The sequence below is a fragment of the Pangasianodon hypophthalmus genome, chromosome 7, assembly GCF_027358585.1.
Source record: "Pangasianodon hypophthalmus isolate fPanHyp1 chromosome 7, fPanHyp1.pri, whole genome shotgun sequence".
Taxonomy (NCBI): Eukaryota; Metazoa; Chordata; class Actinopteri; order Siluriformes; family Pangasiidae; genus Pangasianodon; species Pangasianodon hypophthalmus.
The window spans coordinates 25,142,334-25,159,785 of record NC_069716.1 but is presented as its reverse complement, the minus strand read 5'-3'; the positions used below and the strand labels follow the sequence as shown (position 1 = coordinate 25,159,785).

General features: G+C 39.4%; 1 protein-coding gene across 4 annotated transcripts in view; it reads left to right on the top strand.

Moving 5' to 3' along the window:
• The window catches only part of nav2b (neuron navigator 2b), a 125,185-nt gene that overhangs the window by 66,307 nt on the left and 41,426 nt on the right, over positions 1-17,452 (top strand). For 3 of the 4 annotated variants that reach the window (XM_034305857.2, XM_034305855.2, XM_034305854.2), the window contains one exon: positions 5,081-5,176. The exons of the other annotated variant lie outside the window; for it this stretch is intronic. In XM_034305857.2, the coding sequence (XP_034161748.2) occupies positions 5,081-5,176 (96 nt within the window). The remainder of the gene's footprint in view (positions 1-5,080; positions 5,177-17,452) is intronic. 4 annotated transcript variants of the gene reach the window in all.

Below are 17,452 nucleotides of genomic sequence, written 5' to 3'. Positions count from 1 at the left end.
TGTAATGTTATGGAATGTCTGAAAGATAAGTTAGTTCTTGTTATCACTTACATTATAGTAGCTAGAAATAGTCATTCCCTCACGTTCAAGAAAAACAGTTGTTCCAGAAAAAAAAAAAGCATCTTCTGTCCTGAACACTGGAGACTCCTTCCAAAAATGTTTTAAATAAACGTCTCCTAACAGAAAACTTCAAATCCACATTTGTATATTTTCTTCTTGTTAAATACCCATTTTTTAGTTTGTTTATTACAAGGCTTATATTGTGAGTGTTCACTATATGTCTCTATGAATTAGCCGTTACTATAGAAACGATAATGTGTTACATCGAGTGCATTAATATAAACGTTTGACTTGCCTTGCACTTGGAGCTGCTGCTATAGAAAAATTAACTAACACCTTCCGACCAATCAGAGTTGAGAATTTAACATTGCTGTGGCATAATGTGAACCATCACTTTATTGCACAAGTCAGCTATTAATCTGTTTATCTGTCTATACACACCTGATGATTCATTAGCTGCATCTGTGCAGAAGGTCATAAATTATAACATCATCATAAAAATGACATGTTGTTTGGACTTTCTCCTTACCTTCCTTTTTAACAAGTCTCAGATTAGTCAAGTCTACCCAGTGTTGAACAAAGAGTCGGCAGTCGCACACATTTAAGTACAGTAAAGTATCTGCTTTAGCCTGGAGTCATGGACACCGTCACAAAAGGTGTGTGTTACAAGCTTCCTGTTTCACGTTGATAAGTCACTTCCTGTCATTTTGGCTTTTTTTTTTTTTTTTTTGCTTTGAACATACTTGAAATACGCCCTCATATCAGGACGTCTGTCATGTTCCAGATGAGGTTAATATCTATATTACATTAGGAAGAAAAAAAACCAGGAACATAATATGTGCAGTGTCTGTTTCTTATATCTGCAGACTCATGTACTCCTCTTTAACCTTTAAGTGGATCTGCCCTGAGGGTGGATTTTGAGAACCCGTTTACAGCTGAATAGCACAGGGCGCTCTGGTCTATCCACCCATCCATCAACTCTTCCATTCATCCATCATCCTACAGCCTAAAGGATTTCCCTACTGTTCCATCCTGCTATACCTGGGCCCCTTCCCCTTCTTCAAACACACACTGTCTCACTCGCTTTTTTACCACCTGTGCTTTTATTTATTTATTTATTTATTTACTTACTTACTTACCTATTATAAAGGCTAAAGAATGTATTGTAGTCAAGATGTCACTCTGTTCTAGTTAGAAGCAGATGCTGAACGCTGGCCAGAACAGTACATATATGTGGAGTACATTTAAAACACAGTTTCACTATAAAATGCAAAGCAAAACTAAGTAATAATTCAGCATACTATACATGTTGGTTTTAGTATTTAAGCTACATACAGTACCAAAAGCATCCTGGAATACATTTTTAAAATTCAACTAACAAAAGAAACACTTTTTTTCCCATATGATCTCATGCTTCAAATTCATCAAGGTTAGTATGACTATGTAGGATGAACGTAGGAGATAGTGTTTGTACTGTTTCATACTTTTTTACTTGTACGAAATCAAGCAAAATTGTTTTTTTCTGCACGACTAAAAAATGACAACTGTGAGACAAGTGAAAATATTGAACGTAGTCAACTTTACAGTTAAAGCCAAAGGTTTGCATACACCTACTTTCACATTACCATACACTTCCTGTATTAAGTTAGTTAGAGTATCTTTGTTTCTATAAGAGGTCCTTTCATAATAATAGCTACGAGATGGATTTATTTCAGCTTTTATTTACTATATCAGAATTTCATTTGGTCAATATTATATATATAACTAGGTTTATATATACCTAGTTCGTATTTGGTGGCTTGAATCAAACTCTTGGGATTTGCCTTCTACAAGCTTCTCACAATACTTTGCTGGAGTTTTTGCCTATTCCTCCTGACAGAACTGGTGTAACTCAGTCTGTTTTATAGGTCTTCTTGCTCAGACACACTTTTTCAGTTTGATACACGGATTTGCTCTGTGTATTCAGGTCATGGCTTTGAGATACTTTCACTTTGTTGCCTTTAAGCCATTTTGTTACGACTTTTATAGGCATGCTTATGATCATTGTCCTGCTAGAAGACCCTGTTGCAATCGAGTTTCAACTTTCTGGCTGATGTCTCACAAGAGGTGTTGCTCAAGTATTTCTACGTAATCCTCCTTCTTCATGATTCCATCTATTTTCTGAAGTGCACTAGTCTCTTCTAGCAAAGCATTCCCACAAAACGATGCTGCCACCACCATGCTTCACAGTTGGAATGGCATTCTGTCATGGAATGGGAGGCTAAGACGGATGCAGATACAGTTAAGCGTTTTATTTAAAGACCAGACAGACAAATCCAAAGTGCGAATCAAAATCAGAAACAGTACACAGGCAGAGGTCAGGCAATGAGCAGACGACAATATCAAGGATAATCCAAACACATGAACCAGGAAACGAAACAAGATCAAGAACCAAGAGTAACGTGATACAGAACAGAAAGGCTCGATAATGTCAGGCAGGCAAACACTGAACAATACTTCACGTCGAAGAGAGAAACACGAGGGTTTAAATACACAAACAAATCAAGGGGCAAACTGAGAACAGGCGCGAGTAATCAAGACACACAAAGGATACAACCAATGACAGGATCTGGGTGGAGACAAGACATGAATCAAAACAAAAACACACGTGGCAATATAAACAAACACATAACAACATGGAAGAGTAACACCATAGCACCGTGGGCTGCTATGCGCGCTGAGCGCCTCTGCACGCAGCGCTCGGAACGAGGGGGAGATACCTGACACATTCTTTGGATTTCAAGCTTAAAATTAATAAAGATGTCTAGAAAACGTTTAACAATCATCGATCTTATGATAGGAATATTTTCATTTGCTAAGATGTCATTTTTTGCAGTGGAGAGTATGGATATCCCTGATGGTCATGAAAATACCAGTATGTGTGGTCCTCTGGAAAAATCAGACGTTGCTGTGGTTGAATTCTGACAAACAGTCCAAACTTGAGTTTTTCTGCCTGTACCATAATTTTGAAAAGGTTAAACTCTCAACCTTAAATATATTTCACCAAAACTTTTATACTTTCTACCTTCAGAGATTGTGTAGTGTAATAGCCAGTGTAACAAATTCAGTGGTAAAATTAGTCATTTTAGCTAAAAGCATCTAAACCCTTGCTAGCTAAATGTTTGATTTCCTCACACAGTGAATGTCACGCTTTGGGCAAGTTGTCGGATAGCTTGTGTTTGAAATACATGCAAAAGAAAAACATATTCCAGTTCACAATAATCCGTACTTATCCAAACTACGTATAGTAGAAAATGTAACACTTCCACCATGTGAAAGGTTTTCCCAGGCCACTACGTTATATATAATGCTGATGACAACCATGTGATAAAACCCGACCTTGACGTAAACCAAGTATGTAGGGTAACCATGTGATTGATTTCAGCCTATGGAAATGTATCCAGGGTGATGTCAGGGTGAACCATCATGGCCTTGATCTCAGCGCTGTGGCCAGCTGTGTGTCATTGCATCATGAGTTCATGAGTAATTGACTGCCCTGTTTATCTGGAGCAGATGTTGGTGCTCATTGCGTCCACTGGCATCTCAATGATACTTTTTCTCCTTGTTTGGTTCTGTTTTACACTAACATGGACATGAATTTCTTGCACCTTGGACAACATACTCATTCATTTCACCTCCATTATACTGTATGTGCCCCAGGGTGAGTTCTGTTCTCCCGGCCTGCGATTATGTTGGATTATGAGATGATTGCTGACGTGCTCTTTAAATAGGAGCAGTTCATATGCGAGGAGTTTGTGCATGCACAGAAGACAGCTTGAAGTTAGTCAATATTTAGAAAGAGTGTGTGACTAGGCAGAGTAAATAGGAGTGTTTATCAAGCAGCTGTGGATCAATTCTTTGCACCACCTTCAGCATACAGGGTGGTTTGGTTTTTTGGAAGAGTCAACAATAAAATATTAGCAGGCTAATTACTGATAAAACGTGACATAATGCCTGAATAAGTCTGCTAATAGACGTGTAATAAAACTCTGATAGAGAAGAACCGGTGCACTGTGCAGGGTTCGCCGCGGACTTTTTCATCTCTAGATCCCTTCCTGGACCTTCAGTGTGTTGCGAAAAGCAGGTGAGAGACTTTGCGGTTTGTGTGTGCTGTGTTTTATCAGAAACTTCAATAGTACCGTGTTATGAACTATTTCTAGATAAGGAGACCCACAACAGGTAATAGGTTTTAAATCACTTTATATCGCAGTGTTTGTGTGTGTGTGTGTTATAATGGGTGTGTGGGGGTTGTTATAATGGGTGTGTGTGGGTGTACAAGGTCCTCTGTAATTACTTTTGCTCTTCAGTCATTCTAGATGATTAAAGATGAAAGGTGCATAATAAAACAGTTTATTTCATTCTAATTGAGCTAGCTGTTAGTTAGGTAGAAAATTTTGCATGCACTCTATGTGTGTGTGTGTCTGTGTGTGTGTGTCTGTGTGTGAGAGAGAGAGAGAAAGAGAGAGAGAGAGAGAGAGAGAGAGACTGTCTATAAGACAAAATATTAATGTAATATTCTTAGATACAAATAAACATACAGTGTGTGTGTGTGTGTATGAAGTGTTCTGTATATCATGTTGTTGCCCTCACATGACTCTTTTTTTATTGTGTGTGTGTGTGTGTGTATGTGACTATAAAACAAAATATGTTTTTAAAACAGTAAAAATGAAAGAAATTTGAAACGTAATATCCTTAGATAGAATTAAAAAATACATTTATATTTATTTTGGAATTTTATAAGAATATGTTAAAATTTCGTAAATGTAATATTCTTCAATGTGATTTTCCAATTTAGTATTTTATGTCTTACCAAATGTCCCCACAAGGGTAGGAATATCTGAGAGTATTGATGTGTGTTTGTGTGTCTCTGTGTGTGTAATGTCTTTTGTATATCATGTTGTTGCACACACATCATCCCTGATTTTTTTATTTTGTGTGTGTGTGTGTGTGTGTGTGTGTGTGTATGCATGCATGTATGCAGCTACATGACAGACGGAGGGCTGAATGCGTACACACGTCGGACACACAAACACTCCTCCACGCTCCTCCACTGCGAGAGCCACACTGACATTGACAGGTAGGACTTGACCTTTGACCTTTCAAGCTCTTTACCTGTGTCCACTCAAGTTCACAGGCATTATCATATGCACTCATTCACTCGCTCACACACGAGTTTTAAAATTTTATATAATTATAATTTAATTGCATTAAACTTTTAATAGCTGTAATGTAATATTAGTGTTGAGTTGAATATCAATATGGCTAGAGTGAATATTAATGAGGCTGTTATGAATATTAATGAACCTATAGTGAATATGAGCATTGCAGAGTTTGCGTCACATAAACCATGTGTTGAGTTGTTTTTGTAAGCAAATTAAATCCCAGGAATGCAAAATTAGAGTCCTGTTTACTTACAGTAATTTGCTTGTTTTTGGAATTTTTCAAGTGTAAGCAACAATTTTTTTTTTTTTTTACAATAATGATTTTTTCTCCTTTAAATCAAGTAACAATTAATTTTGTGCAAAGTGCAAAATTAAAATAACAAATTGTATAAAACATACATTATTTATTGTGCAACTCCAAACATTTTGTGTTGTTAGGCTGTTAAAAATACAGTAGAAGCTACAGACCAACAACAACAACAAAAAAAAGAAGAAGAAATATATATATTATTTATTTTTCATTATTTTTATGATTAGCATATCAGGCCTACATATCACCACATACCATCTTTAACTTCATCTTCACAAGGAAATACAGTATGTACATAATGTGTGTGTGATCATAGCCGGGTCAGTCCTCATGTTGCAGTGTGTCTCTTTGTAGTAACAGAGCCTCTATTGTTTGGCTAAAAATTTTTAATGACGCGCACACACACATAATCATCAGCTTGTGTTTTTCCTCTTTTGGTTCATAAACGTCTGGCTTGGTCTTGTTATGTCTACATTTGAGTGTGTGTGTGTCTGTGTGTGTGTGTCTGTGTGTCTGCTGTGTGTGTATGCGTGTACATGATTGCCTGGAGCTTCTTTACCAAATAACAATCAACAATGCACTCAAACCGCCTTTTCAGGATCATGCATAAGTGAAACTAATTTGAGGCAGCCTTTGTCTTCTTCGTTATTAAAAGCGTCTGAAGAGAGCTTGACTCACTGACAGAGACAAGAGAACAGCGCAGCCGAAAAGCAGCAGATAAAACGAGAGGAAGCGATGAAATGATGAAGATCGGCACATGCGAAACACTCGGCTTTGCGTGTGAGTGTGTGTGTGTGTTCAGTGAGGGAGATCTGAGGGAAGCGCATGTTTTATTAGAGAGATATTATATCTTGAAGGGGTGAAAAATGCTTGAGGATTTTGTTCGATCATGTTTTTTTATGGTTCAGAAGGATAAAGCACAAGAAGATGTTAACACGCCCTGTGTTTGTGTTTTACATTTATGCTTTTACTCACTGCAGCTTACACATGAGGCAGAATCCAGTCCTTTTTAGAAGGGTCCAGTTGTTGTTTTTTTTTTGTGTGTGTGTGTGTGTGTGTGTTTTTGTGTGTGTATCTGTTCTCATAATGAACAACTATACATCAATATATATTAGTAACATGAGAGAAAATATCAAAAGTATCATCATAGATCCTACAGTTTAGTATTTCTTTGGAAAGGAAAAAAATTGCAATGACCCCCTGCACTCAGGGGTGTGTATTGATTTTGCATCCGGCTACGTGCAATAGAATACTCAGTAACATGAACAAACCATGAATATTGTTACTTACTGTGCCCATTGGCTTGTTTTGATATTTTTGTACTGTCTTGTGCTGTTTGCACTGTGCACTTTATGTAAATATATGTAGTCTCCTGTAGGTCTGTGTTTGTTTTATGTAGCACCTTGGTCCTGGAGGAACGTTGTTTCATTTCACTGTGTACTGACTAGCTGTATATGGTTGAAATGACAACAAAGCTATTTGACTTGACTTGAACGTCAGCATTAATAACAATAAATAATGTTAACAATGTAACCAACTATGTTAGTACATGTATTAATTGACGTTTATCCCACAGCGAGGTTGAATTCTCGAATCTGATTGGTCAGAAGGTGTGCATTATTTCCGTATAACAGCAAGGCTCGGACAGTAGTTCTAGCTGTAACATGAACAGTAGGTTTATATTAATGCACTCATTCTAATATGTTATTGTTTGTATAGTAATAGCTCATACACAGGGACTTGTACAGTGGACACTTCATTTGATTTAAGACTAATAATAAACAGATTTAAAAATGTGTAGTTTAACAAAGAGTCTCGATTTTAAGTTCTAAGAGTCATGGTGCTATGCGAAATTTTCCCAGCGCTGGAAAGTCTTCAGGACAGAGGAGTTTACGCTTTCCGGTTTTCTGGTTTCACGGTAAAAGGACAAGCTGTGATTTATGTGAGAGAGAGAGAGAGAGAGAGAGAGAGAGAGAGGGAGAGGGAGATGTATGGTGATGGAATGATTGTTTATCACAGCTATAACATAAGTGAACACAGGAACTAACTTGTCTCTCGGATGTTCCAGAACATTAAATCTAACTATAAACCATTAAAATGTGTTAAGTGTCCTTCATTAATAAATTCAACACTGTTGTACCGTGCAATTATATGAAAATAAAGCACTTCGGGTTTGCTTTGTGCCGTGCCACCTCACACCCCCCGTACACCCACATGGTCTGTCATGGGTTATTCCGTACTTGTCTATGTTAATGAAATACACCTGATTTGATTGTTTATTCAGTCCATGACCAGAAATATGTTAACGAACATATAAACTAAATTCTGTGTGTGTACCGATCTACAGTAGCAGGTAGCAGCTAGTCAAACAACTTAGACACAACTTTATAAACTCTATGAACACTTTAAAAATGCTTTTTCTTCATTCTGACTGAATCGGAAGTGCAACAATCAGTTTCACAAGTAGAGTACAGAGCTAGAAGGAGCATTGACTAGTTGACTAGTTTGTTCATAAGCTAATTTTCTTGCTAGCTGGCAATAAAACTGTTCCAGTGATTAATGATTTTCACCTTAAAAGCTGTATCAACATAAGTAGTGAAATTACAAAGACAACAACAGTTACAGTTTAGCCTATAGTTTAATCTACACTTTCCTATTTTCTTAGCTAAAGCAGCAGTGAGACCAAATGCAAATAAAATTCACCTGGGGGAAAAAAAGCAACTCACTGAAGGGGAAAGGACAGGGGATATGGGAAAGACATGGTAGCGGTTAATTTCACTTCAACTTTATCTAGGTGAAATTTGAATTCAAGATCATCTGTCTTGTGAGACAAGAGACAACAAGATGGTGGGTAAAATGGAAAGGACTGGAGGAACTGCTTATTATTAAGTAGATTTATACTGGACTTTTGTCTTGTTGGCTTCTTACTGTTGCTTGGCGTACTACCTCATCCACCAACATATGCTTACGATTTTTGTGGTATTCTGTTTTTTTCTGTCTGCCTGCTGGGATTTTCTTGTTAGCAATGTTGGCACCTCTGAAATTAGCTGATCTTGTTGACGTCATGGCACAAGTTGACAGTTAATTTGAGAAGATGTGTGTTCTTGTTTTCTCATGCTAGTTCAGGGCTTAGCAAACTGAAAGAACATCTAAAGAAACCAAATAGAGTCCGGGAGGGGGAAGGGTTTTAGGTTTTTTGCTTTGGTTCTGCCACATTTTAGACAAAATAATCTCTCCATATGTCACCTATTATTCTGCAACTGAAATTAAATATCACAGAGCATAGAGTATTTGAGGTGTGTTCCCCCGGTTTGAACCGGTATCACGCCCCAGACTTCTGTGTGTACTTTGGAGAGTGAACACACACCTTGACGTGATAAATATTTGTTTCAGAGAGCTGTCTTTGGATTTGAACACCAAATGTTCACCACTGACCTAATAAGGACATTTTCTCCAGATCGTCCAGGTGTACTCTGGGAAGTCAGTGCCCAGTATCTGTCAGTATCTGAGTGCTCCAGTCCGAGTGATGCGCCCGATGCAGAGATGATCTAAGTCCTGTTGAAATGTTGCTCCAGGGCAGGAATCCAGCAGGAATTCCTGAAGTTTCTGATATCATGTATAATTTAAAGACCTGGATCTCTAAGAGCTGCCTGATAGCAGGTGGGGTAATAAATCATTAGCGCTGTGTTTTCTTTCCAGTTCTTATCGAATCCACTTATGGGTTTGATGATGAAACAGTGCGAGTGATAGTCATCCATCTTCTCTTCTCTTCTCACATAAACGGATTTAAGCCATGTGTAAGTTTCGATATGGTGAATTTATCTGTGAGGAGATGTAAGGAGTCTCCAGTGTCAGTGCTTTGTAACACTCAGAGATAAAGCTGTAACTTTACGTTTTCCGGCACAGGAAAGTCTTCAAGTCGGACAATATTCTGGTTATCTTTGTACCAAGCTGCACTTTTTTGTCTTATTAACTTCAAAAGAGAGCAAAAAAGAGAAGCTGCTGAGGGAACGACTATTTATAGCTGCTATAAATAATACCAGGAACTAACTTGTATGTGGGATGTTCCGTAACATTAACCGTAACTGTAAATGGATAAAAAAGTATGATGTGTTGTTCTTGAATAAATAAACATTGTAAACATTGCTGTAGTATAAGAGAAATAAAACACTTGCCGTTGTTTGAAAATAATCAACTTTGGCATTATAACAGTAACAGTAAGTCCACATCGCACCATGTTGTTGTCGTTGTTGTTGTCGTTGTTGTTGTTGATTATTTTCCTATCACAGCACAACCCAAAGTGTTTTATTCCGTACTTCATTGGCAGTGTTGTGTATTGAATGGCAGTGTTTTCAGACTGAAAATGTAAATTTGTTGTGCTGTGTGAGGAAAAAAAGAGTTGTGTACTTGTGTGAATAAAAGATTTGTGTTTAAAAAAAAAAGCTAATTTACTGACGTTCAGCTGAAGTTATTTCGAGGTAAGATGGTGTAGACTTGGGCGGGAAAGCGGGACAAACTGGAGAGTGTAAATGCTATCAAGTGTTCACTTTGTAGTGTATGTGTGTCCTTTTGTCTGGTAAACTGAAGACGAGCCCTTCAGCATAGTTTTGTGTAACACACTGGAGTAACTGGTAGTGGGGGTGGTGAGTGTGTGTGTTGGGACTTTCTTGTGTTTTTTTTTTTTTTTTTTTGGCACTTCAGGTCTATTTCCTATTTTTAAATATGACAAAATCACCTTAGGGGGACTTTCTGTGACACACACACAAACACAAACACATACTCGTGCAATGCACTCAAATACAAACCAACCATCACACACACTCGAAAATGACATCATACCTTGCATATGGTATCTGAATTCCTCTCTAACATCCTGTCCATATAGGGATGTTCATATTTCTGGGCTTTGATGTCATGTGTGTGTGTGTGTGTGTGTGTGTGTGTGTGTGTTTGTGTATATGTCTTGGAGGGTATCCAGTCTGGGTGTGTAGGGATTTGCCCTAGTTTTTTCTTTCAGTCTTGTTTCCCAGACCCTTTAGTCAGCCAGACAGGAGCTCACGTTTCAGAAAAGCGTTTGAACACACACACACACACACACACTCTGTAGTTCCTCCAACGCTCCTGTCAACAGCTATGGAAAGTAAATACTCACCTCGTGACACCAGCCACTGCAGCGCAGCGTGATCATCTGATATTAACTACAGCAGTAGTGGCTCAACTTCTGCACCAGTGACCGGAACGTTCTGAGTTCAAATCCCACAGCTGTCACAGAGCCGCTATTGAGCTTTTAAACAAGACACTTAAAGTTGAGCCAAAAGTGAAATTTACACCTACCCCAAATGTTACTGATTATTCAAGACATGTCTAGTGTCTGAGGTTTGCTTCTTGTTTTGCTAACATTCCCATGGAGCTACCATGCTAATATTTAACACTCAGAATGACCACAGGATATTCTCGGCAGCCATCTTGCGTACGTGTACGCGTAGTTAAAAGTGAGTATACTTAAGCCTTTACATGTAATGGAAGATTATGGTAATCAATATACCATCATGCGAACTGTTGCATAGGACACTAGTACATCTCAGGCATCAAGCACACACACTGACACACACATGGGGAAAAACATACCTACTGGCATGTTTTTGGAAAGTGGAAGGAAACCAGACAACCCAGAAAAAACCCATGCAAACACAGGAACAAAATGCAAATGCAATACAAAAAAAAAAATCTGAATCATTATGACTAACAAACATTTATTATTATTATTATTATTATTATCTTGAGTCTGATGCTCGCTCGGAGTGATCCCAAATTATGTGCTCAGAAAAAAGTGATTCAGCTTCAAGATGGAGCTGTGAGTGTTTTTAGCTCTGTGGCATTTTTGATTGCAACAGTGTGTCAGAACCCACATAAACAAGTCAGTTTGAGATAAAACTGATAAAAGTACATTTTAAAAGTACAGGTTTGTGTGTGTGTGTGTGTCTGTGTGTATGTGTTGGGTGGTGTGTTTTTCTGTTTGCATGGTTTGCTGAATTATAGTGGGGGTTAGAACAGATTGTGCTGTGGTATTGTGGCTGGTGTGTCATGTGTGGAGTTTTCAGGAGCTCCAAAAACCCCCCCACTAAATTATGATTTTGATCTATAAGCCAAACTGCAACAGAACATTGAACTGAAAGTTTAAGATCTCGTCAAAACAGATGAGATTGAAAATGAAAAATGCACTTCTTGCGAAAATGGATCTGGGTTTAATAAAAGGAGGAGTCGATGAAAACGAGGAGATACACAGAGAGAGAGGGAATGAGAGATAAAGAGAGATGGGATTAAAGAAAGAGAGAGGATGAAAAGGAGAGATGATGAGAGAAGGAGTGGGAGAGAAAAAGGGAATGAGAACTGAAGAGGGGCACAGAGAAGAAGAGTGAGAGTTGTGGAATAAAAGAAAGAGGCAGACAGTGGAGGATTAGAAGTAAGAGAAAGAATCAGAGAGTGGCGGAGAGATCAGGGGAAAGAGAGAGATTTAGAAAAAAATTAGAGGAGAGAGAGAAGAGAAGGTGAGAAATAGAAAGAGAGAGAAAGTATGTGTGTGTGTGTGTGTGTGAGAGAGACAGAGACAGAGAGAGAAAGAGAGAAAGAGGGTGAGAGGGATGGCAAGGTCTCCAGACTGAGAGGAGATGAAGCAAATGTCTTTCTCTGTCTCACGCTCCTGTGGCACCAAGGGGCTGTCCTCACACACACACACACACACGCAACACGCAGAGTGTGCCTTAACAGTGAGAGAGAGAGAGAGAGAGCAGATACACTCAGAAAGGCACTCAGAAATACACACTTCTCTCTGTCTGGACCTTTTGTATAGCGCTGTGTTGGCCTTCAGAGATCAAAACACACAGGAGCGCATGAGCAACACCATCCACACTGTTCATACCAAAGTACATTATCCTCAATGTGACGAAAAAAAGAGAGAGGGGTCTGTGGGGATAGTGTTTATATTTTGGTGGGGAACAAATGTCTGACAGGTCTGACTTTGTGGGGACTTTTGGCTGGTCCCCACAAGGAAAACTTCTTTCTTTTTTTTCAAAACCTGCAGCTTTTATTTGTAAACAAGTAAACTGTTTTCTTTAGGTTACTAAGGTTAGGTTTAGCTTTAGGTGTAGCATAAAATGAATTAGCTGCATTAATAATTATATCAGTGGAAGGTCTTTACAAAGACAGTAAGACGAATCTGTGTGCATGTGTTTGTGTGACTTCCTGTCTGTCACTAATAGGGTTTTCAACATGTTTGTGAAATTGTGCAGATGTGGAAAAGGGTAATGGAAACAGATTTTTGGAGTAAATAAGGACATAGCGAGTCTTACTGCATGTGTTTGCCTGGAGCTCATTTGATGACATCATCTTGTCACTCCTCTTTATAATGTTATGATTTGCTTACTAGGTTGGTCGTGTTTTATCAAATCCTTCAGCGTCTATACACAGCAGAAAGACATCAGCACGCAATATGCAAGATATATGATGAATGAAGCTGATCAAATGAAGCTTTGCTAGCATTAGTAATGTAGCTCCCCTTTGTAGTTGGGAGTAGACTGCTACATTATTGATTTTGCATTTTCTTCCAGTAATATTTTAACTGTTGATGTTTTTGTAATGGCAAACAAGATCACACCAATGTAAGTGGCTTAGATTGTGATCACTACACCGAAGACACGCAGCTAAGAAACAGAATCGAATGAGTCGACTCGAAAAGAATTATTTTGCCGGGGAAAGTGCGGAAGGATCCAGATCCAAGCAGGTACCTGCCTCATAACTATGTAAAAGAGCTAAGAGATCCTTAAAGCGATCAGATCCAGATGTGGGTTGGGGTGTGAGGGTGTGTGTGGGCTTGTGAGGGTGTGTGTGTGGGAGGAGGGTGACCCCGAATGCTGCTAATACTGGCTGGAGCCTGAGACAAAAAGCCCTAAAGCTACTGTTACTGCTTCAGAGAGAAAGAAACTGAAGAGACAGAGAGAGTAAGAGAGTGAGGGAGAGAGAGAGAGAGATCCTGAGAGATTGTTCTTAATTCACTGCAGTGCGTTGTTTCTAAAAATTTTTTAGAAGAAGCCTCGCTATAGACAGAGGCTTTTTGTGTTGTGATTTGTCTTAGAAAAGCATCTTGAGCTTATTAGAGTTCAAACTGGAATAACGAGAAACAAGCAAGATGGCACACACAGTCCGACATGTTGTTTTGCTCTGGATGAGTTGCAGCCTCGGATGAACAGATTCTCCATACATCCCGAGCGCATTTGCACGTCTGTTGGTCATGGAACCGAAGATAAGGGCAACAAACCCAACTGAAAAAAGGGAGCTAACTTCCCCCCTGTGGCATAACTCTGGACGAATGAAAGAGAGCGGCTCTGGAGGGGGGCTTAGCAAACATAGCACAGTGGACCTCCACTCTAAACAACCAGGAGAGAAAGAGATGGAGAGAATGAGGCAGTGTGACCCCTCTTATCTGTCATCAGCTGGAGGAAATGGCCTCTTCAGCCTCTTCCTCTCCCCCTGCTGATGCTTATTCTGAATGAGTGACAGCCAGGCAGAGGCACTTCAGAGCTCGTCATCAATCAGCTCCTAATCAGATTTAAATCTTGCAATGCAAATGAACACCATTTACAGGGCAAGTGTAGAGGCTGTGGGAGTTTCTTATTTGGTTTTGTTGAAGAAAAGTAGTCAGTCATTTACTAATCTTATAATCTTATGACCCTTGATCACAATATGCTCATACTGAAGATCCATTTATCACAGTACCGTTTGACTTTACCCGTCTACACCTGTATACTGGAATGATTTATAATCCTACTATACTCCATGGTTTCCCTTTGAGAGTCTGGTTCCTCTCAATGTTTCTTCCTCATTTCCTTTGTCCTTAACACTTGCTTAAGGATATAGATATATAGGATACATATAAGTGAATCTGGCTTTCTGTAAAGTAGCTAAATGCTGCAAATTTGATTCTGCTACAAACCGGATAGCTGTTTATTGATTCAACCTTGCGACTATCTGAAGTATTAGAACTTTTCTGTTGGCCACCAGTTTCATACAAAAGGTTGCAAGTGCATGAGTTATGGTATGAGTCAAGCTTAGCACCAACAGGACCTAATGGTACTCAGTGGCTGGCTTTCAGCACTGATTTTTGCTCATTTCTGATGGTTATATGAACCATACATACATACATACATACAAACATGAAAAATGTAGGAAAGTAGTTTGTTGCTGCTAAGTTTGTGCCATCAAAAGCAACATGAGGATTTTTTTAAATATTTTATAATAGTTACTATTTTTGTCAACAGTTTGTTCATTTATTCATCTTCAGTAACTGCTCCCCGGAGCCTATTCCAGGAACACTAGGAATACATCCTGGATGGAACACCAGTCTATTGCAGCCACCATGCACACGACTCATTCACACCTAGGGGAAATTTACAGTCACCAGTCCACCTACTGGCTTGTGTTTGGAAGGTAGGGGGAAAACAGAGAACCAAGAGAAAACCCACACAACCAGAAGAAACCCACACAGCCCATGCAACCTTGGACCCCAGAGCTAGGAGGCAGCAACACTACCTGCTGCACCACGGTGGAACTTGTCAGCAATCAGCTGAGAATAAAATTGTTTTGTTTTTGTCACTGTCTTGGCATTATCGTAGACTTTTTTTTACACCTAATATAAGAACAGCTGATTGGATGAAAGAAAAATGTTAATGCAGTCACTTTTTTTGTGGACTAAACAGTGGCTTCATTGTGAGCCATAATGATGATGCAGTCATTTGTCACTTTTACTGTCATCTCTCACATTGGTGGAAAATAAGCTGGAATTAAAACCCTAGGTGGCAGCATGTTGCAGTGGGTAGGGTTGCCACTTCATAGCTCCAGGATCCTTTGCTTGATGCTGAGCTTGGGTTACTGTCTGTGAAGTTTTGCATATTCTCCTGTGAGTTTCTTCCAATTTCACTGGTCTATTTCAACCAAGCAAAAATGTGCCAGTAGGTGGATTCCCTAAGATAAATTGCCCCTAGGTATGAATGGGTATTTGGATGTGTGTACACCAGAGTGTATCCAGGATGTATTCCTGCCTCACATCAAATAATATGCTTCAGATCCACCACCACCCTAACCAAGTTAAAGCAGTTACTAAAGATTAGCATGGAATTCAGTACTGACTTGCAAGAAGCTTATAGTAATCTTCAGACTCTTGTTGTTAAGATTGGATGGTAGTGACACATGCTGGCTTTTCCACAGCCACAGGCCCCATGATCTGATGATGAGACACACAAAGTCCAGCCTGACTCCAGTTTTGTGTGTCGTCTTTACACTCCAGAAAGAGACAGTGGAAGGGTTTCACATTCTGGGCGGTGCTAATGAGCACCTTCAGACAATAGGCTTAATAACACTGAAGTGCCAGCCCACCCAACTGCCTATTCAGGTGCTAATAAAGAAGAGACAGTGAAGGAATGAAGGAAGGTCCTTTCGCACCCCCAGTGAGTCCAGTTGTATCATATGACTTGTAAAGCCTTGTGTTTGTTCACACTTTTTCTCGGTGGATATAAGGTAAGTACCTTCTGTAAAAGAAAGCAACTGACAGGGGTATTGTGGAGAGACATGTTTTATTTCCATTGCATTTATATTTTAATCCATTAGTCTCTTTTACTGATGGCTTCTATTGAGACTGAATGATCCTACCAAGCTTAACCAGTTAACAAAAAGTCTGGCAAGACTCACTGCCTTGAGCCTTGGTAGATTTGTGGCTAAAGTTCTTAGTTAGAAGTTGAAATTGAAAGGGCCAGAAAGTGAAATGAACATGTGAATGTCTGGAATTTTCATAAATTTTCAGAGCATTCGGTTCTTAAACTGTTTGCAGGCTGTCTTTCAAACAAAGGGACTGGTGGGATAGTAAACAGGGAGTAGTAGGTGAAAGTTCACATTTTGTTGTCTGTCCAAATAAAATGGCAGGAAGATTTGACAGAGAAGAGGATTTTCCTGTTCTTAAATGCTTATGTCCAAGTCTGATTTGAAGGTTGCACTCCAGTTCCCACCATACTTCATAGTCTGGAGATTGGTGGTACAATCAGCTGTCCTAGCAGAATTAGCAGGGTTCTTAAGCAAAACCCTTAAACCTGAACTGGTCCAGGGTTTCCCAAGAGGCAGAGTATGCATCTTGGCATAAAGAATTAAAATCTCTATGATGGCTCGGTAGTTGAGGATCTGAGGTAGTGTTCAGGAGGTTGAGTTTAATTCCTAGAGCTTGGGTCATTCAGCAAAACCATTAAGTGCTAAGAAGATCAAGTGGACCTGTCTCTGATATGTGCCAAATACATGCCATTCATTCATTCATTCATTCATCTTCAGTGAGTGCGACTTTCTGCTCAGGGCTCTGGTGGATATGAAGCCTGAACACTGGGCACAAGGTTGGAGTACCCACTGGATGGGACACATAGTTTGTCACAAGGAGCCATATACACATATTCACACCTGTGGCAATTTACAGCCAAGCCACATACACACATTTTTGAGAGGTAGGAGTAAACCGGAAAAACCCAGAGGAAACCCATGTGGGCATGGGGAGAACATGCAAAACTCCACAGAAACAGTAACCTGGGCTCAGGATCAAACAGGGGACCCTGGAGATGTGAGATGACAACACTACCCACTGCACCACCATGCCACCCTCAGACATGTTAGTGTAAAGGTTTTTCAAAAGCAGAGCATTCCACAATGACCGCTGTTTAAATGATGTACACTCTCATTCCACAAAGTATACAGCCACAGCATCAGGCCACCATATGGAACGTTCTTCTTCACCCAATGCAAATGCTGACCTTCAACACTGCTAGCCTGTGTTAATACAGCATGGATCATTGTT